The sequence below is a fragment of the Heterodontus francisci genome, chromosome 29, assembly GCF_036365525.1.
Source record: "Heterodontus francisci isolate sHetFra1 chromosome 29, sHetFra1.hap1, whole genome shotgun sequence".
Classification (NCBI taxonomy): domain Eukaryota; kingdom Metazoa; phylum Chordata; class Chondrichthyes; order Heterodontiformes; family Heterodontidae; genus Heterodontus; species Heterodontus francisci.
Genome location: NC_090399.1, coordinates 29,354,812 through 29,381,996, shown reverse-complemented (window position 1 = coordinate 29,381,996; position 27,185 = coordinate 29,354,812). Strand labels below are relative to the sequence as shown.

Below are 27,185 nucleotides of genomic sequence, written 5' to 3'. Positions count from 1 at the left end.
TGGAGCTATGCAGACATGGCTATTGTAGCTGCTCCTGCCACCCCGGGACCATTTAGACTGATTACAAAAAAACAGGAGGTCAAGACCTACACTTACCCCAAAATGACAATCGAGGCATGTGTGAAGGCCACGGGTGGGATTTCCGGCCCCTCCGGCCATTGTTGAGCCTCTAAAATGGCTGTGTTCTTCCTGAGGTCTAAGGGGGTTCTCAGTAAGGGACTCTCAGTGGGCAAGATATTCCTGCTGGTGGATCCTCTCGAGGCCACCGGGCAGAGTGTTACATTATCAAATGACTGACCCTGTATCCTCAGAAGGCTCCTGCTCCCTCACCTATGTCAACTGGGAGAGGTGATGTCAGAGGTTGCACCGATCCCACCGTTCAATCTGTGCCTCCCGGGTGGTGGGGAGGGTGGAACCCTGCTTATGAGTGGGGGCTAGAGCTGCATAAGCTGCTCCCATGGTGAGTGAAGTGCAAGAAAGGTGAAGCGCCGTCCAAGAAATTGGTAATCACCTGTCAAACACTGAAAGCACTCTCTGAGAAGGAGTATTTTGAGCAGCAGCCTCTCACCAGGCCATGGCTGCAGGTCATCAGTTTCACTGACCAAAGGCTTCCCAGCCTGTCAGTTTCACTGAAGTAGCACTGCACGATATGTACTTGTGTGGTGACCCTGGAGAGTACCACACAGCTTGGGAAATAGTTGTGTTGACAGTCAAAGCCATAATCCTTGGTTAAAACTGTGCTTCATTGCCTGACAGCTTTGCTTTCAAACCTGCCCTGCTGAAATCCGGAGGTGGGCAGGATGATGTTGGGATCCCGATCTGATGTCACTTCAAGATGTTTTAACTCCCTGCGCACATCACAACCCCCCCTCCCTTTGCCTGTAAAAATTCCCCTCATAGAGTACAAAAGCAAAGACTTATGGTAAACCTTTATAAACCACTAGTTCGGCCTCAGCTGGAATATTGTGTTCAGTTTTGGGAATCATACTTTAGGATGGATGTCAAAGTCTAGAGACGGTGCAGAGGAGATTTACTGTAATGGTAACTGTGTAATTCTGTAAGGTTCCTCCCCCTTAAGGCACAGGAACGGACGTGACAACAGTTCAGTTGTGAATCAACTTTAGTGAGACAAAGTCAGAACAAGTCTATTAAGTTTTACTGAAACGAAAGCAATAAATTCAGGCAGCAATTTACAGTCTAGCACGGGCTATATACTTCCCATATTAGTTCTGGATGGAAGAGCACATGTCTTTTCCTTGTAGCTTTTGGTCTTCACTCTTCCTCTTTCTCTCTCTCTCTGCTTGACTTCTTGGTTTTTGTCTTCTCTGCTGTACGGACCTGGTCGGATCTCTTTTATCCTGGCTGTTATCCAATTAACCCCTTCCAGTGCCCAATCATGCTCACCCTATGGTGATCATGCCTGAACGTGTTTTCCTCAGCCAGTTATGGGCAGTTCACATGAACTGCACTTACAAAAGCGATACCCTATTACAGCTTCTTCACTAAATCATTGTCTCAGCATCCTGTTATTTCAGTCTGCTACATTCCTTTAGTTGCTTGTCTCTAGCAGCCCCAGGGCATCCTGTGTCTCCAGCTTGCACAAGCAGTTTAAAGTCCCTGCAAGGTATTTTGCCTGACACACATGTTTTTGAAGCTTGGCATTAGAATAATAGAGTCGCACATCCAATAATTTCTGTACCTTGACATTAGTTTATAGTATGTCTCACTTCTACATTTTATCCTAATAAACTAAGAAATTTTATAAGGCATCCTTAATTTCCTACACCAGGGATGAGGGACTTTAGTTATGTGGAGACTGGAGAAGCTGGGGTTGTGTTCCTTAGAGCAGAGAAGGTGAAGAGGAGAGTTAATCGAGGTGTTCAAATTAATGAATGGTTTTGATATTGTTTCCAATGGCAACAGATTCAGTAAATAGAGGACACAGATATAAGTTGACTGGCAAAACAACCAGAGACTGCTGGGAGTGACGATACCTTGAAGGAGTGCAGTCCAGACCATGGCACCAATGGGAGGGAGCAGCAAAGTGCAGAAATGCAATTGTTGTAGGTGATTCCATAGTCAGGGACAGATAGGTATTTCTGCAAACATTATTGTGAGTCCCGCATGGTGTGTTGCCTCCCTGGTGCCAGGGTAAAGGACATCATGGAGAGGGTGCAGGATATTTTGTAGGGGGAAGAGAGTGAGACAAAACTTGTGGCGCATGTTGGTACCATCAACATAACAAGGGCAGGTATTGAGATCCTACAGTCAAATTTTTAGGAGCAGGGAGGAAGTTAAAGAGTAGTACCTCAAAGGTAGTGATCTCTGCATTACTCCCAGTGCCACGTGCTAGTGACAGTAGAAATAGGAAGATAGGGAAGATCAATGTGTGGCTTTAAGCATGGTGCAGGAGGGAGGGCTTCAGATTCTTGGGCATTGGGAGCAGTTCTGGAGCAGAAGGCACCTATTCAAAAAGGACAGGTTGAATCTCAACAGGACTGGGACCAATGTCCTCACGGGGAGATTCATTAGTGTAGTTGGGAGGGTTTAAACTAAATGGGCAACAGCATATAAAAGTAGAAAAGAGGAATAAAGTGCATATTGTGAATGTTGGCCAATACTAGAGCAGGGAACAGTTCTGTATTAGATGGGAGCGGACTGAGAAGGACGACAAACAATGCAAAAGCAGGATTACAATGCATGTATGTAAACGTACAAAGTGTGGTGAATAAGGTTGGTGAGCTACAAGGACAAATAGCAGTATGGGAATATGATGTAGTGCCAATAATGGAAATGTGGCTTAAAAATGGCTAGGCTATAAAGTGTTCAGAAAAGACAGAGAAGGAAAAAAGGGAGATGGGGTGGCTGTACTGATTAGGGAAGACGTTATTGTGTTGGAAAGGGAGGATGTTCTTGAGAGGGCAAGGACAGAATCCATTTGGTTAGAGTTGAGAAGCAAAAAGGCTATGATCACACTACTAGGTGTATTCTAGGTGTCGGCCTCCAAATCATGAGATAGAGGAGAAAATCTGCAGGGAACTCACAGAGATATGCAAGAACTATCGAGTGGTGATATTGGGGGACTTCAAAGACCCAAATATCGATTGGAATAATGTTAGAGTAAAGGGAAAGGAGGGGGAGGAATTTCTAAAATGTGTTCAGGAGAATTTCCTTGATCAGTATGTTCTCAACCCAACTAGAAAGGAGGCATTGCTAGATCTGGTGCTGGGGAATGAGGTGGGCCAAGTGGACCAAGCATTTGTTGGGAAGCACTTGTGTAAGAGTGATTATCACAACATAAGGTTTAGACTAGTAACACAGAAAAGAAAGGAATGAAATAAGGTGGAATATCTAGATTAGAGGAGGGCTAATTTCAACGCTATGAGAAGGGATCGAGCCAGGGTAAAATGGAACCAAAGACTGACAGGACAAACTGTATCGGAACAATGGATTATCTTTAAGGAAGAGATGCTTCAGATAAAGGCTAGTAACATTCCAATAAGGGCAAAAGGTAAGGGAATCAAAACCAGGGCTCCTTGGATGACAAGGAATATAGAGATTATGATGAAACAAAAAAAGGTGTATGATGCATATCAGGTGAATTCTTCAAGTGAGAACCAGGCCATATACATTAAGTTGAGAGGGGTGGTGAAGAGAAAGCCTGGCAAAGAGAGAACCTGACAATAGAATGGCAGTCAACATAAAAGGGAATGAAAAAATCTTCTACTGGCATGTAAATAGTAAGCAGGTGGTAAGAGATGGAGTGGGACGTTTTAGGGACAAAGTGGGTAATATATGTTTAGAGGTGCGGGGTAAGGCTAATATACTTAATGAGTACCTTGTATCAGTGTTCACTAAGGAATCAGAATCTGACAAAATGTCAATGCAAGCGGAGAGTAGAGGCAATGGATAAGGTAAAAATTGAAAGGGGAGGGATACTAAAAAGTTCACTATTCTTAGGTTAGATAAATCTCCTGGACCGGATGGCTTGTATCTCAGGTTGCTAAAGAAATTTGGGGTAGAGATAGCACAAGGGTTTGCCATAATATCTGACTGGGCCTCTGGCAGGTGGTGAGGGAACCAACAAGAGGGAAAATCCTACTAGACCTTGTCTTCACCAATCTACCTGTTGCAGATGCATCGGTCCATGACAGTATTGGTAGGAGTGACCACCCCACAAGTTTTGTGAAAATGAAGTTCCATCTTCACACTGAGGATACCCTCCATCGTGTTGTGTGGCACTACCACTGAGCTAAATGGATAGATTCAGAACAGATCTGGCAGCTCAAAACTGGGCATCCATGAGGTCCTGTGAACCATCAGCAACAGCAGAATTGTATTCAACCACAGTCTGTAACCTCATGGCCCAGCATATCCCCCACTCTACCATTGCCATCAAGCCAAGGGATCAACCCTGGTTCAATAAAGAGTGCAGGAGAACATGCCAGGAGCAGCACCTAAAAATGAGGTGTTAGCTTGGTGAAGGTACAACACAAGACTACTTGCACGCTAAACAGCAGGAGCAGCATGCACTAACAAAGCTCAGCGAACCCACAACCAATGGATCAGATCAAAGATCAGCAGTCCTGCTACATCCAGTTGTGAATGATGCTGGACAATTAAACAACTAACAGGAGGAGGAAGCTCCACAAATATCCCCATCCTCAATGATGGGGGACCCAGCACATCAGTGCAAAAGAAAAGGCTGAAGCATTTGCAACCATTTTCAGCCAGAAGTGCCGAGTGGATGATCTACCTCAGCCTCCTCCTGAGGTCCCCAGCATCACAGATGCCAGTCTTCAGCCAATTCAATTCACTTCGTGTGTTATCAAAAAATGACTGAAGACACTGGATACTGCAAAGGCTATGGATCCTGACAACATCCCAGCTGTAGTACTGAAGACTTGTGCTGCAGAACTAGCCGCACCCCGAGCCAAGCTGTTCCAGTATAGCTACAATATTGGCATCTACCTGAAAATGTGGAAAATTGCCAGGTATGTCCTATCCACAAAAAACAGGAAAAATCCAACCCGGCCAATTACCACCCCATCAGTCTACTCTCGATCATCAACAAAGTGATGGAAGTTGTCATCAACAGTACTGTCTTGTTGGAGATGGTCCCCAATGTTAATTGTGTATCAATTGTTTAATTATATGCAGGCAGAGGGTGTTAACTGGGGTCTTATGTGATCACTTATAAGGAGACTCTTACTGAGACTGGTGGAGAGGGTTTGAGGAGCTACATGTTTGTAATCCTTTTATTCTGTACAATAAATGTGAAACTGAGTAAAGATAAGCTCTAGCATTATCCTTCCACAACAAGTGCCACTTAAACAGCAATAATCTGCTCAGTGATGCTCAGTTTGAGTTCTGCCAGGGCCACTCAGCTCCTGACCTCATTGCAGCCTTGGTCGAAACATGGACAAAAGAGCTGAACTCAAGAGGTGAGGTGAGATAATTGACCTTGATATCAAGGCAGCATTTGACCGAGTGTGGCATCAAGGAGCCCTAGCAAAACTGAACTCTGGGAATTGGGGAAAACTCTCCACTGGTTGGAATCATAGCTAGCACAAAGGAAGATGGTTGTGGTTGTTGGAGGCCAGTCGTCTCAGCCCCAGGACATTGCTGCAGGAGTTCCTCTGAGTAGTTGTTCTAGGCTCAAGCATCTTCATCAATGACCTTCCCTCCATTATAAGGTCAGAAGTGGGGATGTTTGCTGATGATTGTATGATGTTCAGGATCATGCGCAGCTCCTCAGATACTGAAGCAGTCTGTGCCCATATGCAGCAAGACCTGGACAACATTCAGGTTTGGGCTGATAGGTGGCAAGTGACATTTGTACCACACCAGTGCTAGGCAATGACCATTTCTAACTATCTCCCTTGACATTCAATGGCAGTACCATCACTGAATCCCCCACTATCAATATCCTGGAGGTTACCATTGATCAGTAACTGAACTGGAACAGCCATAAATACTGTGGCTACAAGAGCAGGGCAGAGACTTGGAATTCTGCAGTGAGTAACCTACCTCCTGACTCCCCAATGTTAATTGTGTAACAATTGTTTAATTATATGCAGGTGGAGAGTGTTAACTGGGGTCTTATGTGATCACTTATAAGGAGACTCTTACTGAGACTGGTGGAGAGGGTTTGAGTGAGGAGCTACATGTTTGTAATCCTTTTACTCTGTACAATAAATGTGAAACTGAATAAACATAAAGTCTAGCATTATCCTTCCACAACAAGCTTCTGGAATTTAACATGGTCACAGAGAGTGGTTGCCTAAAACTGAAGGTTGGAAGTTAGGAATTTTTTTTGCATAGAAAATTAAAATTTCAGTGGATATTGTGGAAAATATGGCAGAAAGCAAGGGTAAATTGTCAGGATATGATTACCCTCTGATGTTCTCTGAGTCTGAACTCTGAGGGGAAACCATGTTTGACAAACTTGTTAAGAGTTTTTTGAGGAGGTTACTAGCAGAATGGATAGGGGGGAACCAATGGATGGTTGGACTTTCAGAAGGCTTTTAATAAGGTCCCACAGAGGAGGTTAAATGTCTATGGAATTGGGGGTAATATACTAGCATGGATTAAGGATTGGGTAACTGCAAACCACAGAGAGTAGGAATAAATGGGCCATTCTTAGGTTGGCAGGCTATGACCAATGGGGTACTGCAAGCATCAGTGCTTGGGCCCCAGCTGTTCACAATTTATATCAATGATTTGGATGTGGGGACCAATTGTAATATTTCCAAGTTTGTGGCTGACACAAAACTTGGTAGGAATGTGAGTTGTGAGGAGAATGCAAAGAGTATTCAAGGGGATTTGGACAGACTGAGTGAGTGGGCAAGAACATGGCAGATGGAATATAATGTAGATAAGTGTGAGGTTATCCACGTTCGTAGGAGGAATGGAAGTGCAGAGCACTTCTTAAATGGTGAGAGATTGGAAAATGTTGATATCCAAAGGGACCTAGGCGTCCTTGTTCATAATTCACTGTATAGAGCATTGGTGAGGCTGCACCTGGAATTTTGTGTGAAGTTCTGTTCCCCTTGCCTGAGGAAGGATATACTTGCCATGGAGGGAGTTCAGCAGAGGTTCACCAGACTGATTCCTGGGATGGTAGGATTGTCCTATGAGGAGAGATTAAGGAAACTGGGCCTGAATTCTCTGGAGTTTAGAAGAATGAAAGCTGATCTCATAGAAACTTACAAAATTTTTCAAGGAATAGACAGGGTATATGCAGAAAGGATGTTTCCCCTGGCTGTGGGATCTAGAACCAGGAGGCACAATTTCACAATAAAGGGCAAGCTATTTAGGACTGAGATGAGGAGGAACATATTTACTCAGAGGCTGGTGAATCTGTGGAATTCTCTGCCCCAGAGGGTGCTGGAAGCTCAGTCACTGAGTAAGTTCAAGACAGAGATCGATAGATTTCTAGTTGCTAATGACATCAAGGGATATGGGGATAGTGTGTGAATATGGCATTGAAGTAGATGATCATCCATGATCTAGAATGGCAGAGCAGGCTCAAAGGGCTGAATGACCTACTCCTGCTCCTATGTTCCTATGACCCATATGACCAGTGGAAGAATGAAGTGGATATGTGGACACAGGTTACATCCCTACCAAAGAGGAAACAAGGTTTGGCCTTGGCGTTGTCACTTTCCACCAAAAGTAAAATCAGAAGTAAAGTGTTTTGTGAACGGGACACTCGTTAGTTGGATACTGAAGAAGGTTTGGATCATCTGTTAGAATTCTTGGATGAAATTTACAAGAAAGTTGACCTATTGAATGCGTGTGAGACATGGTCAGACTTTGATAGATTTTGGAAAACAGATGGTTATTCAATGGAGGAATATATCATGGACGTTAACAGACTGTATAGAAGATTGAGGAAATTCAATTTGGAGATCCCCTGTTCAGTGCTAGCATTAAACTTGCTAGATTGTGCTAGGATGTCACATATGGACAGGCTGTTGGTTCTAACTGGGGTTAGGTTCTTGGAAAAAGACTCTCTGTTAGATCAGATGTCTGCTGCCTTAAATAAATTTCTGGGGAAACAGTAATTTCCTGCAGTCCTGGTAGAACAAACAGGGCATTCTGCAGTGACACAAAGAATGGAGGATTCAATATTTACTGGATTTTGAAATGGTCCAGATGTTGGACGCAGGCATAAGTACAATGGAAGAGTTAAAGATAGGAGAAATGAGGAGGAAAGCACCTTTAGCAGATCTATTATGGTGAAAGACAGAATTGGAACAGCAATCATAGGCAAATGAATCCCAGGAATATCCAAGGAACAGTTAATAGGTGCTTCAGATGTGACTCAATTATTGTGCCATGAACAGCTCAAAGTGGAGGGGCAGAGTCTTCGAAATAACACACAACACAGAGAATTCTGAGGCAGAAAAGGAAGATACTGATCAATCTGAATGAATTGTACTAGTCACAAGGAGTTTCAGTCCTGTGATGAATGTGTTAATTGTGGATTCATTCAACTGTGCTGTATTAGATAGTGCTTGCACATCAACAGTACCTGGAACAGATTGGTTGCAATGTTACCTGGATTCACTCAGTAGTGAGGATCAACGCAAGGTTAAGGAGTATAAAAGTACTACCAGCTTTAGATTTGGTGATGACAACACATTGAAGTCACTGAAGATAGTAATTCCTCATAAAATGGCTAGAGTAAGGCACTTTATCAGTACTGATGCAGTCTCTAGTGAGATACCGTTACTGTTGAGTAAACCTTCAATGAAAAAGGCACAAATTAAACTTAATATGGAGCACGGTAAGGCCATTGCTTTAGGAAAGTCTCTGAATTTGCAGTTTACCCAGTCAGAGCATTATTGTATCTTAGGGTTGTCCAACCTTTTCGCGTGGGGGTCCATATTACAATTTGTGTCTTGCATAGGGGGCTGATGAGACAATTTCGGAAAGATAAAGACATTCAAAATTTATCTTATTGTTAACCAACAACAACAAATGTACGTTTTTGTGAAGAAGCATTAAATGAGAAGGTTACTTTCTCATCACTATGTTGGATACTGATTTAGTGAGATACCTGGCATTTCTTTGCTTGCACAAGTAGTCAATGTTTGCCCGCACACTTATTGTAGCGATGCGGAGTATCCCCCGCACCCCCCCCCCCCCACCCCGCCCCACCCAACCCCATGATAGTTGCAGGAAGCAGGAGCACTCAGCACAGCAGCTTTGTGGTTGGTAAGATTTTTAATAAAATCACGAGTCAGTTTCACAGCTGACAGGTACTGACGATGGAAACAGCAGTTTTAAAAAAAGTCGCAAGTCGCCAGAAAACCCCAGGTCTGTCCAAGCACCTGTCAGCTGTGAAACTGATTCATGATTTTATTAAAAAGCCAGTCTGGAAGAAGAAGCCAATGGAAAATTTCTCATCTGTGAAATACATCCGTGGACCGGATGGAAACCTTTGGTGGGGCGGATCCTGGCCGGTGTGCCATATGTTAGACAACCCTGTATCCCCCTAACAAAACCTGATGTTTCTAGTGAGAGTGTTAATGAAGTATTAATGGCATCAGGTGATAAGAATCAGAGAGGTAAAAAGAAATGTTTTAAAGTTACACAGACAATTTGCTCACCCTTCTTGACAAAGATTAAAAACCCTGCCAAAGGATGCAGGTGTGATTGATGAAGAGTATAAGAGGATAATAGAAGACATTAGTGAAAAGTGTGAAATCTGTAAAAAGTATCGGAGGACACCATCATACTATTGTCAGCCTTCCATTGGCACGTGACTTTAATGAGGTAGTTGCCATGGATTTAAAGGTATGGGACAAAGACAAGAATATTTTCTCCTACATTTTATAGACCTAGCAACTAGATTTACTCTTTCTACAATAATAAATAAGTAAGCACAAAAGGGCGATTACAGATAAAATCATGGAGAAATGGATGGGGACTGCTCTTGTGGCACCTGTTGGGTTTCTGACTCATAATGGAGGGAAATTTGCCAATGACGGGTTCAATGACGTGTGAAATCATAAACATTATGGTTATGAATACTGCAGCTGAAAGTCCTTTCAGCAATGGGCTCTGTGAGAGGAATCACGCAGTGGTTGAAGAAATGCTGTATAAAATCTTAGCTGACCAACCAAATTACAATTGACAACTGCCCAGGCATTGGCGGTTCATGCAATAAAATCACTTCAGATGGTTCGGGGATATAGTGCCTATCAATTGGTCTATGGGCAGAATCCCAAATTGCCTTCTGTGCTGTCCGACAGTCCTCCTGCTCTAGAAGATTACTACAATTAGTTCAATTTTTTCTGCATATTTGAATGCTTTACATGCAGGGAGACGGGCTTTTATCAAGGGTGAGGTCTCTGAGAAAATTCAGAGAGCTCTGAGGCATTGTATATGGTCATCTGAGGTGGAACTTAATTCAGGAGATTTGGTGTATTATAAAAGAGAGGGTCATAAGGAATGGAAGAGCCCTGGTAGGGTAATAGATCATGATGATAAGATAGTAGTTATTGAGCATGGAAATAAAACTGTTAAGGTTCATTCTTCATGATTAATTGGGGTTGATTACAAAATCTCACAATCTGGGCAGTTGATAGAGGGAAACGAGGCACCTTGTCCCTCAAATGATCATGTGTTTCCTGATGAGGGTCCTGAGGAAGGTAGATCAAGGGTTGGATAGTAATGTGAGGATCATGACGCTCAAGAAAGAGCTATCGCATCCAAAGGACAATTGCCCTGAATAGGCACTCGGGTAACATATATTCCAGAGGGGTCCAATAGATGGAGGGATGCAACAATTGTGGGACGTGCAGGAAAATCTACTGGCAAGTTTAAATATTGGCTGAATCATACAATCATAGAAAGTTTACAGCACAGAAAGAGGCCACCTGGCCCATTGTGTCTGCACCGGCCAAAAAATGAGTCAGCCAGCCTAATCCCACCTTCCAGCATTTGGTCCATAGCCCTGCAGGTTACAACACTTGAGGTGCATATCCATACACGTTTTAAATGAGTTGAGGGTTTCTGCCTCTACCACCCTTTCAGGCAGTGAGTTCCAGACCCTCACCACCCTCTGGGTGAAAAAACCTTTCCTCATCTCCCCTCTAATCTTTCTACAAATCACTTTATATTTATGTCCCCTAGTCACTGACTAGTCTGTCACTCTAGAATTGGCCTTTATAGCCACTCCAGGTGCTGCTCCACAAACCACTGACCATCTCTAGGCGCTTACCCATTGTTTCTCGAAACAAAGAGGCCAAAGAAGAAGAAGTCACTGACCTCTCTACTAAGGTGAATAGGCCCTTCACATCTACACTATCCAGGCCCCTCACAATTTTGCACATTTCAATCAAATCTTCACTCAGTCTATCCAATCTTTCCTCATAGCTTCATTTTTCCAGTCCTGGCAACATTCTCGTAAATCTCCTCTGTACCCTCTCTAGTGCAATTACATCCTTTCTGTAATGAGGTGACCAGAACTGCACAAGTTGTGGACTAATGACTCATAGAGTTCCAGGATAACCTCCCTACTCTTATATTCTATACCTTGACTAATAAAGGAAAGGATTCCATATGCCTTTTTAACCACCTTATCGACCTGTCTTGCTACCTTCAGGGATCTGTGGACATTCATTCCAAGGTTCCTCACTTCCTCTACACTCCTCAGTTCTCTCCCATTAATTCCTTTGCTTTGTTTGACCTCCCCAAATGCATCAGCTCACACTTCAATGTTCAAGATATTGGCCAAGAGGCAAGGTCCATAGAATGGCAGAATGGGGTGAAAGAGTGGAGAGTAAGAAAGCGCAGTGAAACTTCTAATAGCGGGTTTGGAAGTGACGCTTGCATCAGGAAACGATTCTGTACTGGAGAAAAAGCCTCCGATAGGGTGTGTGGAAGATCTTATAGCAGTAGTCCTGAAAGTAGTCCTCAATGCAGCGCAGTCTCTGCCAGTCATGGATGAGCTGGACGGACAGCCAAATAAATCGGAACTCAGTGATGCCATTAATTTTCTAGCCTGTGGAAAAGCTCCTGGAAAGGACGGCATTACCCCTGAAATAATCAAGAGTGTCAAGCCTGCTATACTCTCAGCACTCCATGAACTGCTTTGCCTGTGCTGGGATGAGGGAGCAGTACCACAGGACATGCGCAATGCCAATATCATTTCCCTTTATAAGAACAAGGGTGACCGCAGTGACTGCAACAACTAATGTGGAATCTCCCTGCTCAGCATAGTGGGGAAAGTCTTCACTCGAGTCGTTTTAAACAGGTTCCAGAAGCTGGCTGAGCATGTCTACCCTGAGGCACAGTGTGGCTTTCAAGCAGAGAGATCCACCATTGACATGCTGTTCTCTCTTCGCCAGCTACAGGAGAAATGCCGTGAACAACAGATGCCCCTCTACGTTGCTTTCATAGATCTCACCAAAGCCTTTGACCTCGTCAGCAGACGTGGTCTCTTCAGACTACTAGCAAAGATCGGATGCCCACCAAAGCTACTAAGTATCGTCACCTCATTCCATGACAATATGAAAGGCACAATTCAGCATAGCGATGCCTCATCAGACTCCTTTCCCATCCTGAGTGGCGTGAAACAGGGCTGTGTTCTTGCACCTACACTGTTTGGGATCTTCTTCTCCCTGCTGCTCTCACATGCGTTCAAGTCTTCAGAAGAAGGAATTTTCCTCCACACAGGATCAGATGGCAGGTTGTTCAACCTTGCCTGTCTTAGAGCGAAGACCAAAGTACGAAAAGTCCTCATCAGGGAACTCCTCTTTGCTGACAATGCTGCATTAACATCTCACAGTGAAGAGTGTCTGCAGAGTCTCATCGACAGGTTTGCGGCTGCCTGCAACGCATTTGGTCTAACCATCAGCCTCAAGAAAATGAACATCATGGGGCAGGACGTCAGAAATGCTCCATCCATCAATATCAGCAACCACGCTCTGGAAGTGTTTCAAGAGTTCACCTACCTAGGCTCAACTATCACCAGCAACCTGTCTCTCGATGCAGAAATCAACAAGCGCATGGGAAAGGCTTCCACTGCTAATGTCCAGACTGGCCAAGAGAGTGTGGGAAAATGGTGCACTGACATGGGACACAAAAGTCCGAGTGTATCAAGCCTGTGTCCTCAGTACCTTGGTCTACAGCAGCGAGGCCTCGACAACGTGTGTCAGCCAAGAGTGACGTCTCAACTCATTCCATTTTCGCTGCCTCCGGAGAATCCTTGGCATCAGGTGGTAGGACCGTATCTCCAACGCAGAAGTCCTCGAGGCGGCCAACATCCCCAGCATATACAACCTACTGAGCCAGCGGCGCTTGAGATGGCTTGGCCATGTGAGCCACATGGAAGATGGCAGGATCCCCATGGACGCATTGTACAGCGAGCTCGTCACTAGTATCAGACCTACCGGCTGTCTCTGCTTTAAAGACGTCTGCAAATGCGACATGAAGTCCTGTGACATTGACCACAAGTCGTCGGAGTCAGTTGTCAGTGATCGCCAGAGCTGGCGGACAGCCATAAAGGCGGGGCTAAAGAGTGGCGAGTCAAAGACTTAGCAGTTGGCAGGAAAAAAGACAGAAATGCAAAGAGAGAGCCAACTGTGTAACAGCCCCGACAACCAATTTTATCTGCAGCGCCTGTGGAAGAGTCTGTCACTCTAGAATTGGCCTTTATAACCACTCCAGGCGCTGTGTCACAAACCACTGACCACCTCCATGCGCTTACCTATTGTCTCTCGAGACAAGGAGGCCAAAGAAGAGTCCTGAAAGACATCATAGTGCTAATAGAGGCTGTAGTTTGAACAGATTCCACAATGAAACGAAGATGAGAGCACAGTCTTGGAATAGAATTAGAAGCAGAAGTCTCAGGACTGTGTAGTTTTAGTGGTTGCCAATAAACTTGAGGATAAACTAATAAGAGAAGTGAAACATAAGGAATTAAGAGAGCTGGAGAGAGTTTGGTGTTTATTCTGAGGTACCAGATAGGGGGCTGCCAGCCTTGTCATATAGATGCATTTGTACTGGAAAAGTCCTTCCTGATGGGATATGTAAGGCTAAAATGAGGCTAGTTGCAAGGGGTTTTGAAGAGCGACTGGGTGATACTGATGTTAGAATGGACTCTCCCACAGCTGGAAAAGTAATCTTGAAATTTGTTTTAGCTCTTTTGAGCACATATTCATAGGACTGTAGCTCCATTGACATAAAAGCTGCATTTCTGCAAGGTGATACTTTTCAGAGAGAATTGTTTCTGAAATTCCAAATTGCCTAAAAAGGCAGCAGATACAGAAGGAAAACTATGGAAACTCAACAAAAATGTCTATGGCCTTAATGATGCTTCCAGGGTGTGGTATTTCTCAGTGAGAACTGTTTTGTTGAAAATTGGTTATGTTCAACTAAAAGCAGATCCTGCCATGTTTTTTTGGTACCATAAAGGGAAACTTTCAACCATCTTCATGATACATGTTGATGATTTCTTACAGGGTGGTACTACAGATTTTGAGAAATATATTATGAATACGATTCGGGCAGAATTTAAGATTGGGAGTCAGGCTTGTGGGGCCTTTAAATATATTGGTTTAGCTATTAAGCAGACTAAGTCTGGAATAACTTTGAATCAACAATCCTATTTAGAGAGTGTTGCTCCCATTCCAGTTAACTGTGTTAGGTCATCACAGAAAGACAATGGTATATCTAAAAAGGCAGAGCAATTGCAAAGCTTGATTGGTCAATTAAATTGGTTGTGCAATCAGACTAGACCTGATGCTAGTTTTGATGTGCTGGAGCTAAGTACGATGATGAAACACCCGAAAGTTGAGAATATTTTAAGGGCAAATAAAACATTAAAAAATATAAATCTGGAGAAATGTGTACTGCAGTTCCCATCCTTAGGTGACCCAAAGAACATGAAGCTAGTCATTTTTAGTGATGCTTCACATGCTAATCTTGCTGATGGGTATTCGAGGGCAGCAGGTTTCATAATATTTCTGATGGGTGAAAATGGGAAATGTTGTCCTTTAGCTTGGTAAGCTGAGAAAATAAAAAGAGTTGTTGAAAGCACTTTAACTGCAGAAACGCTGGGTGTTGTGGAGGCAGTGGATATGGGGGTTCCATTTGTCATCAGCTATCTGATTGTTTCACAAAAAGAAATGTTAGTACAAAGAAATTGTTAGGGGTGCTAGAGGAGGGGCATCTCTCAATGTAATACTTTGTTCCTAATATGGAATTTATTTTTATTTATTTTGAAATGTTTGAACATATTAATCGAAGTTTTATTTTAAAAGAATGAAGGGAATCTGTTAATTGTGTATCGATTGTTTAATTATATACAGGTGCAGGGCATTAACTGGGGTCTTAATAAGGAGACTCTTACTGAGACTGGTGGAGAGGGTTTGAATGAGGAGCTACATGCTTGTAATCCTTTTACTTTGTAAAATTAGTGTGAAACTGAGTAAAGATAGGCTCCAGCATTATCCTTCCACAATAAGCTTTCTGGAATTTAACACTCAAAGCCTGTCCGGCACAAGTCAGGAGTGTGATGGAATACTCTCCACTTGCTTGGATGGGTGCAACTCCAATAACACTCAGGAAGCTCGACACCATCCAGGACAAAGCAACCTGCTTGATCAACACCCCATCCACCACCTTAAACATTCACTCCCCCTGCCACCAATGCAAAATGGTAGCAATGTGTACCATATACAAGATGCACTGTAGCAACTCTACAGCACCTTCCAAATCTGCGACCTCTTCCACCTAGAAGGACAAGGGCAGCAGACGCGTGGGAACACCACTATCTGCAAGTTCCCCTCCAAACCACACACCATCCTGACTTGAAAATATATCACTATTCCTTCACTTTCGCTGGATCAAACTCCTGGAACTCCCCCTCCACTAATAGCACTGTGGGTGCTGTGGGTGTACTCACACCAGATGGACTGCAGTAGCTCATCACCACCTTCTCACGGGCAATTAGGGATAGGCAAAATGCTGGCCTTGCCAGCGACGCTAACATCCCATGAAAACGAAGAAAAAAAAATCTTTCAATCTTCCCTGGATATGGGTGCCAGAGGATTGAAGAATGGCAAATGTGACACCCTTATTCAAGAAAGGGTGTAAGGACAGTCATAGCAACTACAGGCCAGTTAGTTTAACATCAGTGGTGGGTAAGGTTTTAGAAACAATAATTAGGGAAAATATCAACAGACACTTGGAGAGGTTTGCGTTAATTAAGGATAGCCAGCATAGATTTGTAAAAGACAGGTCATGCTTGACTAATCCAATTGCATGTTTTGATGAAGAAACAGGGAAGGTTGAAGAAGGGAATGCGGTGGATTTTAAAAAATAGATTACAAGAAGGTGTTTGATAAAATAAAATGCTGGTTAACAAAATTGAGGCTCATGGAATAGGAAGGTCAGTGTCCAACTGGATAAAAAATTGGCTTGACAGAAAACAGGGAGTTGTCGTAAATGGCTGTTTTTCAGACCAGAGGATGGTAAACAGTAGTGTTCCCCAAGGGTCGGTACTGGGACCACACCTTTTTTTGCTATATATAAATGACTTGGATCATGGAATACAGAGCAGAAATTCAAAATTTGTCGATTACAACAAACTTGGAGGTGTGGTAAACGATGAGGATGATATAAACTGCTTGCAACAGGACATAAATAGGTTCGCAGATTGGGCATACAGGTGGCAGGTGGAGTTTAATACTGACAAGTGTGAGGTGATGCATTTTGGCAGAAGGGATAGGGAGAGGTAATGTACACTTAATGGCACAGTTCTAAAGAGTGTGCAGGAACAGAGAGACCTGCGGGAGCAAGTGCATTGATCTTTGAAGGTGGCAGGACATATTGAGAAAGTGGTTAGAAAAGCCTGTGGGATCTTGGGTTTCATAAATACAGCCATTGACTACAAAAGCAGGGAAGTTATGCTGAACCTTTATAAAGCTCTGGTTCGGCCCCAACTGGAGTATTGTGTCCAGTTCTGGTTAGGAAGGATGTGAGAGCCCTTAAGAGGGTGCCGAGGAGATTTACCAGAAAGGTTCCGGGGATGGAGGATTTTAGTAACAGGATTATGTTGGAAAATCTGGGATTGTTCTCCTTAAAGGAGATTGAGGGGAGAATAAATACAGGTATAGAAGATTATGACAGACATAGATAAGTACAGACAAGGAAAAGCTGTTCCCATTAACGAACAGTGCAAGGACTAGGGGACACAGATTGAAGGTTTTGGGCAAGGGCTGCAGGGGAATATGAGGAAGAACTTTTTTATGCAGTGGGTGGTAATGACCTGGAACTCATTGCTCACAAGGATAGTGGAAGCGGAGACAATGATTTCAAAAGGAAATTGGGTGGCCACTTGAAGAAAATAGACTTGCAGGGCAGTGGGGATAAAGCGGGGGAGTGGGACTGACTGGATTGCTCCGTTGAGAGCTGGCATGGACTCAATGGGCCAAATTGCCACCTCCTGTGCTGTATATAACTCTATGAGTTGCATTTGGGAAAAAATGTACACAGCGAATGGTTGTGATCCAGAGTGCACTGCCTGAAAGGTTGGTGGAAGCAGAATCAATAGCAGCTTTCAAAAGGGAATTGGATAAATACTTGAAGGGAAAAAAATTACACTGCAATGGGGAAAGAGCAGGGGAATGGGACTTATTGGTTAGCTCTACTAAAGAACAGGCATGGCTATGATAGGCTGAATGGCCTCGTTCTGTGGTGCATCATGCTTTGATTTTATGATTCTATCTGTCTCATGGTTTGATGAATGGAAAAACTGATTCCTTACACCAAAGCCCAAAACATGATCTTCCGAATTATGCTCCTTTCCTCACTAGCACATCGCACCCGTAGTATTTCTGGAAATGCCAACTTGAGGTCCCTCCTTTAACGTTTTTCTGCCCAATGATGACATCTTGTCCCCTTTGTTAGAGAAACCCAACTCCTCTTCTAAGTACTGGGGTCTCCTCTACTATTCCGGCCCCTCATGTTCTTCTCTAATTCCTCATCTATAATGGCTTCTCCCTCACTAATATTTTCGTGTGTGGCTAGTTGCTTAGTAAGGCTGCATCGAGCAGCTCTCAGTTTGCAGTTATTCCAGAATCTGGGGCTGGATGGCAAAATCTCACATTTCTACAAAGTAATCCATTCTTGTGCAACCTCAAAACTTTAATCTTGAATTAAACACTTGGCAGTCAGGAGAAAGAAAAGTCAGACAACATACCCTTTTCAACTAAATTTCTTGAATGCCTCTTTTCTTTTTCCTTTGCTTATTTAGCACATCCTACTCCCCCTGCACAGAATTCCCACTCTCACCGAATTCCCACTCTCACCAAATTCCCATTATCCAGGTACTCACTCTGTCCCCAGCTTACTCCATTACCAGATTTCTCTGTTGTGCTATCAGCTTGTTATTACACTGCATTATAAATCCGTGTCACTTGCTCTCTAAGGCCATACATGTGACTGTATTGTTACTGATTAACACACAGTTTTTACATTGCTTCGTCCCTCTGTTGTATCTGGGGCTCTCTCATTTTTGAACATCCCACACAAATACATTTCATGGTCTCCATTTTCATCAAACTTCCCTTGACCAGTTCCCTTCCTTATAATTTCGTCCATTGTCCCCTTTAGTGGAACTGATTTTTAATTCTATCTGTTCTCTTTTGATTTTACTTCATTCTTGTGCCCTCTTTTACTTTTTATTTCCTTCAGGTGTTATTAAATTTGCCAAGACTCGGATTGTGTCCTTTGTCATTTACTGTCCACAAGTGTTCTATCTCACCCTAGTTCCTCTCCCACCTCCTCTTCACCTTTATCTTCCCAACTGGAGTCTGTAGTTGCCTTGGTATATTTCTGCCTATGTTTTAATGCTCCCTGTCATTGTGCCCTGATGATTCTCAATATTCTTGAGTATTCTTAATTTAATTTTACAGGAGTCTCAGGAGCAGTTGCCATGAGTTTGTTCCACTGCTTCAAATAAACAAACAAGTATCATCAAGACATTGGACCATCCACACCACCTGTGACTGAGACCAACACCCAGCAGTTTGTAGCTGGAAGGAGGGAGGTAGGCAGTGTGGAATTATGGAATCTGTTAGTGACCTTTAATCCCGCAGATTGTCAGCGGTGCTGAGTTTCTCCCACCATGATTCATTCCCGGACAGAAGAAGGGAAAGAGGCTCTCAGTGAACCTGTGGGTGAAAGTGTGGAGATGGGACATGTTGTCCGCATTGTAAAATGACACCTGTCCACCCTCATAGTCAAGGTACACCCCAATCTTCATGGCGTTCACTCTAGGGAAGAGGCGAATGCGTGAAGGGGATGTGCCAGCGACATAGTCAGAATCAGGCAGCAGCCACACAGCCCAGTATCCAGTCTCAGGTCTCAGGCTGATTCCCCCTTTCCTGTTAACAGATTCTCGGGCCACTCCCATAAACCACTCCATCTTGTCGCCCACCTCCACTTCCCAATAGTGTCTTCCTGATGTGAATTCCTCTGATCCAAAGACGAAGGCACTGTGATTAAATCTCTCTGGGGTATCAGGGAGCGGCTGCTGTTTGTCTCCAAGGATCACACTGTTCCGGTTCTCAGACACGATGAGCTGGGGATGGGCTGTATCCGGATCTAAAGTCAGAGAGGCTGGAGCTGTGGGAAATTTACAATAACACAGTGAGTGATTTAATTTCTTGATGTCTTTTATTCAAACATTTTCCTTTTTAAACTGCCCACTCAGGCTCTAGGTTGTACTCATGGAATTCATTGCTGCTCAAAGGTTTATGGCTTGGGGGTCAATTTTCATTTTGCATGCTTCGGGGCCCTGAGTCAGCACTGCAATCTCTGCCATCTGTGGATGAACACCTGAGGACCACTAGAAATTAGTCCTCTGGTGTCATCTACAAATTTGGTTATTGGGCTTTGGTTCCTGTCACGCCTCACCTACAGCAGCTCTCAGGTAAATACTAGTAGGGGGTGGTGTGGTGAGACGGGGGTGGGGGGAATGTCAGCGGGAGGGGTGCCAATAATGGTAGCCAGCAATCGACAAGAATAGATAAGGGGAAACGGTGGATGTGGTATATTTAGATTTTCAGAAAGCTTTTGATAAGGTCCCACACAAGAGGTTAGTAAACAAATTAGAGCACATGCAATTGGGCTGAATATACTGGCATGGATTTAGAACTGGTTAACGGACAGAAAACTGAGTAGGAATAAATGGGTCATTTTCAGGTGGACAGGCTGTGACTAATGGGGTACCGCAAGAATCAGTGCTTGGGCTCCAGCTATTCACAATCTATATCAATGACTTGGATGCGGGATTAAATGTAATATTTCCAAGTGTGCAGATGACACAAAACCAGGTGGAAGTGTGAGTGGTGAGGAGCTTGCAAAAAACGCTTCAAGGGGATTTGTGGAAGCTAAGCGGGTGGGCAAAAATTTGGCAGATGGAATACAATGTGGAGAAATGTGAAGTTATCCACTTTGGTAGGAAAAACAGAAATACAAAGTATTTCTTAAATGGTGAGAGGCTAGGAAGTGTTGAATTTCAAAGGAACGTGAAATTGTTCATGACTCACTGAAAACTGACAAGCAGCTACAGCAAGTAATTAAGAAGACAAATGGTATGTTGGCCTTTATTGCAAGGGGATTTGAGTATAGGAGTAAAGATGTCTTGCTGCACTTATATAGAGCCTTGGTGAGACCGCACTTGGAGTACTATGTGCAGTTTTGTTCTCCTTACCTAATGAAAGATATAATTGCCATAGAGGGAGTGCAATGAAGGTTCACCAAACTAATTCCTGGGATGGAGGGATTGTCCTATGAGGAAAGAATAAATAGACCGGGCCTTTATTCTCTGGCGTTCAGAAGAATGAGAGGTGATCTCATTCAAACATACAAAATTCTTACAGGAATCGAAAGGGTAGATGCAGGAAGGATGTTTCCCCTGGCTGGGGAATCTAGAACCAATGGACACAGTCTCAGGATAATGAACAGGCCATTTAGGACAAGTGAGGAGCAATTTCTTCACTCAGTGGGTGGTGAATCTTTGGAATTCTCTGCCCCAGAGGGTTGTGGAGGCTCTGTCATTGAGTATGTTTAAGACTGAGATCAATAGATTTCTACATATTAAACATCAAGGGATACGGGGATAGTGCAGAAAAATGGTGTTGAAATAGAAGATCAGCCATGATCTCATTGAATGGTGGAGCAGGCCCGAAGGGTTAAATGGCCTATTTCTGCTCCTGTCTCTTATGTTCTTATTTGTGGAGACAAGAGAAACATAGCTGCCCCTCCCTCTACCACATACAAAGTAGGAAAATATACCGTACTTACCTGGCAGCCACTGATTAAACCACATTCATGTCCAGAAAACCAGAGCCCAAGGCCCAGGGTATCTCAATGTCTGGAAAGAGTCCTGAAGCAACCAATAGGTCTCTCATTAGCAAAGGGAAGGGGCCTAATGCCTGTTTTAGGCGATTGCCCTGGACACCAGAAAAATTACCTAACCAAATTTCCAGTTGGACAATTTTATTTTTAAGTTGGTCCCTTTTATATCTGTAAAACAGGTGCAAGTTGGACCATTTCTATACCCTGGTTTCCTAACCAGGAAAGTGCTCTGCAGAGACTAAGTGCAGAGAATTAGCTTCATTTTATTTTGGCTTTTTTCAGCCTCTTACATCCTGCTCCAATCCTGACCCACTGCAGAGGAACTCTTAGTGCCTGCAGTGTACGTCAAGGGCCTTTAAAAACGCACCAGGAATCGGCGACAACAGAAGCTGTAATGTGACTTGGAAGAGGAGAAATTCGCCTTCGGAAGTTACGCAAAGCAGGTGATGTGAATTGGCAGCTCATGTAATGTTCTGCTCATCATTTACTTCTATTCACTTTAGTTGAAATGAATATTGGCAAAATGTAAATCAGCCCATTTTTCAATACCATCCACATGAATTTTACCCCACAATCGCTCCCTAGAGGTGTAACCCACACACCACTAATCAGTGATGTCAATGAGGTGGGGTTAGGGGGGTGGGAGGGGGTAAGATTAACATCAGAAGGAAAGAGAGAAGGGAAGGAGAAAAGGTAAAACCAAAACATCATGAGGAGGGGAACCGGTGCAGAAAGAAGTACAGAACCAATAAACAGCTGAGTGAAGCTAAATTTAAAAAAAAATCAGCAGAGGAAATGAGGTTTGCTACAGCAAAACAAAAACAGTGAAAAGGAGAGGAAAAAGAGTTAATTAAGATGAAAAAGGAAGGAAGGACAAGAATAAAGAAACCAACAGGGTAACTACAAAAGTAGAAACGAGAATAAAGAAGCTGCAGCCCACATTGCAAACCCAGCCACAGCTTGAGCAGGAATGCAAGCGAACCTGGAACAAACGGACATCCTCCAAATGCAGAGACCCCGACACCAACAGAGAGAGAATCCATTTTCTACTTGAACTTGCACATGACACCGTCCAAGATAGATGACTGCTTCCTGAAACAAGGTCATCAATCCTACATCACATGTTGTGACATTCGGCAAATCGGACGTGTGCCAATTATTCTCTCTCCAGACATCAGAGCCTCAACCCTGCCCTCCTGTATGACTCAAGAGTTCCAGTCTTAGCTCTGGGCTATGCTTTCATGCACACTAAGGTAGAAAATGCATCAATTCACCTTACCTCTGACCCTTCTGATATGAACTCTGAGAGAAAAGTCATTGGACATCCAATACCACCAGTGAAGCCTTGCACACAGTGTGTGGATTATCAGAAAATCTTGCCACTCCTCCTCCCCGAAGAGTCCAGTCATTCCTACTATTTGCCATTCATCAATATTATATGGAGGGAAAATTCGGGGCGATGGACCTGAGATTTTCAAATAAGCCACAAACTGTGTGTAAGACCCCGCCAGTGGTGTGGACCCTCTGGCAGTTTTGTCAAATGTTTGCAACCTTTCACTCCTCGCTCCATTTTACTAAATACCAGGACCCACCACAAAAAAACTCTAATCCGCACCCCCGTTAACCCCTCAACTCTCTGGAAAAAGCACACAGTCATTCGGTGCCATAATCTTAGTTGGTAATTCCAATCTGACGAAACCACAAACATCTGGTGGCTCCAATCCCAAATATTAATCCCCTCCCAATGAAATTCTTACACCATGTACATGAGACAAAGACCCCGACACTCTTACATTTATCAGTGTTAACATATAACAAAAGTAAGAATGCAAACAAGTGTTCAGCATACAAAGACTTCAATGCTGACTATAGTTACTGGTCAAAATCCTGACCTCCAAAAAATAGGTTTTGTGACGCATCCAGGAAGTGGATCCAATCTTGCAGTTGCCCCAACATCTACATTGCACACCAACTATCTTCGTCATTCTTGCCAATTTTCCTGCATTAATAGTCAGACTGTTCCCATGCTCCCTCAGGCTTTCTGAACTGGCTTCGGTCATGAACATAATCATGGTCTACATGGTGGAAATATAGCTACAGGAGATTGTACGGTAGAGGAGGAAAGGCTCCTGGGGGTGTTCTGCAGCTGAAGTCTACAAAGTATTACAGGGTTCTGGAGGTAACGGTTCATGTGAAGGTACCTTTATTGATCATATTGGGAAAAGGTGCAGGATGGAATGCCAGTCAGGACAACATTGGAATAGTCGAATCTGGAGGTGACAAAAGCATAGACGAGAGTCTCAGCATCAGATCAGCTACAGTACTGCTGAAGACAGGCAATACATCAGAGGCAGAAATCGGCAGCTTTTGTCAGGATATGGGGTCAGATTGGAAGTTACTGTCTAAGAACATGGCACTGAATGCACGCTGTGCTTTTCCAGAGAACTGAAGGGTGAAGGGGCAGATTGAGGTTTTTGAGATGTGTCCTAGTACTGATAGAATTATAGAATGGCTACAGCACAGAAAGAGACCAATAGGCCTGTCATGTTCATGCTGGCTCCCTACAAGAGCAACTCAGCTTGTCCTACTCCCCCGTTCTTTCCCCAATGCCATGCAAATGTTTTCTCTTCAGGTGCTTATTCAATTCCCTTTTGAAAGCCGCAACTGAATCTGTCTCTATCACACCCTCAGGCTGTGCATTCTAGATCCTGACTACTTGCTGCGTAAAAATTTTTTTCTTCATGTCGCTGTAGGTTCAATTTGCCATTCACCTTATATGGGTATCCTCTGGTTCTTGACCCTTCCATCAATAGGAACAGTTTCTCCCTATCTACCCTTATGATGTTGAACACCTCTATCGAATCTCCTCTCAAACCTCTCTAAGTAGTACAACCTCAGCTTCTCCAATCTATCCATGCAACTGACATCCCTCATCCGTGGAATAGTTCTTGTAAATCTTTTCTACACCCTCTCCTAAGCCTTCACATCTTTCCTAAAGTGTGGTGCCCAGAACTGAACGCAATACCCCAGTTGTGGCCAAACCAGTGTTTAAAAATGTGCATCATAACTCCCTTGCTTTTGTACTCTATGCCTCTATTTATAAAGTCCTGGATCCTGTATCCCTTTTTAACCACTTTCTCAATCTGCCTTGCCACCTTGAATGGTTTGTACACGTGTACTCCCAGGTCTCTTTGTTCCTGCCTCCCCTTTAGAATTGTGTCCTTTATTTTATATTGTATCTCCTCATTCTTCCTACCAGAACATATCACTTCACACGTCTTTGCATTCAATTGCTTCTGCCAAGTGTCCGCCCATTCCACCAGCCTGTTTGTGACCTCTTGAAGTTGATAATTATCCTCCTCACAGTTCATTATACTTCCAAGTTTTATGTCATCTGCAAATTTTGAAATTGGGTCCTGTACACCCAAGTCCAGATCATTAGCATATATCAAGAAAAGTAGTAGCCCTAGTCCTGACCCCTGGAAAACACCACTGTATATCTTCATTCTGAGAAACAACTGTTCACCACTACTGTCTGTTTCCTGTCACTCAGCCAACTTCGTATCCATGCTGCCACTCTCCCTTTTATTCCATAATCTTCAACTTTGTTGGCAAGCCTCTTATGTAGCACTTTATCAAATGCCTTTTGGAAGTCCATGTACACCACATCAACTGCATTACCTTCATCAACCCTCTCGGTTGGCATCCGTCCATCTACAAAAGATGATGGGCACGCAGCAAACAATCCATTTAGGTGGGGTGTCTTTTCTTGGTGTGCATTTGCTGATGGCTGTGAAGGCCAGTCCTTGAGTGACAGGTTCTGCCACGAGTGTCGCACGTGAAGCTGCCAAGTGATGCTGTGAGTTGTTATTTTTGACGTTGGTGCCCGTTGCTACGGCAGCGAGGCCTGGACAACGTATGCCAGCCAAGAGCGACGTCTCAATTCATTCCATCTTCGCTGCCTTCGGAGAATACTTGGCATCAGGTGGCAGGACTATATCTCCAACACAGAAGTCCTTGAAGCGGCCAACACCCCCAGCTTATACACACTACTGAGTCAGCGGCGCTTGAGATGGCTTGGCCATGTGAGCCGCATGGAAGATGGCAGGATCCCCAAAGACACATTGTACAGCGAGCTCGCCACTGGTATCAGACCCACCGGCCGTCCATGTCTCCGCTATAAAGACGTCTGCAAACGCGACCTGAAATCGTGTGACATTGATCACAAGTCGTGGGAGTCAGTTGCCAGCATTCGCCAGAGCTGGCGGGCAGCCATAAAGACAGGGCTAAATTGTGGCGAGTCGAAGAGACTTAGTAGTTTGCAGGAAAAAAGACAGAGGCGCAAGGGGAGAGCAAACTGTGCAACAGCCCCGACAAACAAATTTCTCTGCAGCACCTGTGGAAGAGCCTGTCACTCCAGAATTGGCCTTTATAGCCACTCCAGGCGCTGCTTCACAAACCACTGACCACCTCCAGGCGCGTATCCATTGTCTCTCGAGATAAGGAGGCCCAAAAGAAAGAAGAACAAAGAAAGGTGCCCGTTGCCAAGCTGCTGTGGCAACTGGTCATCATCAGCACACCAGTCCACAGGATGTGTTGCCATTTCCCTCTCTCGTCAGCTATTGACTCCCAGGTGTGATGGTCGACATTTAGGGACTTCTTGTACCCTTGCAAGCGTCCTTGAAGTGGAGCTTTGGATGCCCCACTGGTCGTCTGGCCCCGGATACCTCACCACACAGAAGGTCCTTGGGTATGCGGCCTCTGTTTGATTACTGCCAAACCTCTCTGTTACCTCATTAAAACTCAATCAAGTTAAATAAACACAATTTTCCTTTAACAGATCCATCCTGGCATTCCTTAATTAATCCTACTTGTCCCAGTGATTGTTAATTTTGCCCCACATTATCATTTCTAAAAGCTTTCCCAGCATCGAGGTTAAACTGACTGCCCTGTAGTTGCTAGGTTTATCCTTACATCCTTTTTGGAAGGGTCTAACATTTGCAGTTCTTCAGTCTTCTGGCACCAGCCCTGTATCTAAGCAGGATTGGAAGATTATGCCCAGTGACTCCACAGTTTCCTCCCTTACTTCCCTCAGTATCCTCGGATACATCCTATCCAGTCCTGGTGACTTATCAACATTAAGTACAGCCAGCCAATCTAATACCTTCTCTTTATCAATTTTTAACCCATCCAGTGTCTCAAGTACTTGCTCTTTCACTATGACTTTGGCAGCATCTTTCGAATCTGTCTTTACAAGGAAAAGTACTCATTTAGTACCTCAGCCATGCCCTCTTCAATCATGCTAGGATCCCCTTCCTGGTCCCTTATTGGTTCCACCCATCCTCTTACTACCCTTTTACTGTTTATATGCCTATAGTAGACACTTAGGTTCCCTTTTAGGTTAGCTGACAGTCTCTTCTCATACCCTCTCTCTTTGCGTCTGTTATTTCCTTTTTCACTTGACCTCTGAACTTTCTATATTCAGCCTGGTTTTCACTTGTATTTTCAACCTGACATCAGTCATATGCGTGCTTCTTCTGCTTCGCCTTACTCTCTATCTCTTTTATCATCCTGGGAGCTCTGACTTTGGTTGTCCCACCTTTCCCTCTTGTTGGAATGTACCTCAACTGTACTGGATATATCTCATCCTTAGGTCATTGTTCCATGACTGTTTTCCCTGCTAATCTTTGATTTCAATTTATCTGGGCCAGATTGGTTCTCATCCCACTGAAATTGGCCCTCCTCCCCTTAAGTATTTTTTTACTGTAGATTGCTCCTTTTCCATAGTTAACCTAAAC

At 43.9% G+C, this 27,185-nt stretch overlaps 1 protein-coding gene across 1 annotated transcript in view; it reads right to left on the bottom strand.

Moving 5' to 3' along the window:
• Positions 1-15,326: 15,326 nt before the first annotated feature.
• Positions 15,327-27,185, bottom strand: part of LOC137346219 (nuclear factor 7, brain-like) — a 28,322-nt gene continuing 16,463 nt past the window's right edge. The window contains exon 6 of the mRNA XM_068009643.1: positions 15,327-19,650. Within this exon, the coding sequence (XP_067865744.1) occupies positions 19,100-19,650 (551 nt within the window). The 3' untranslated portion in view covers positions 15,327-19,099. The remainder of the gene's footprint in view (positions 19,651-27,185) is intronic.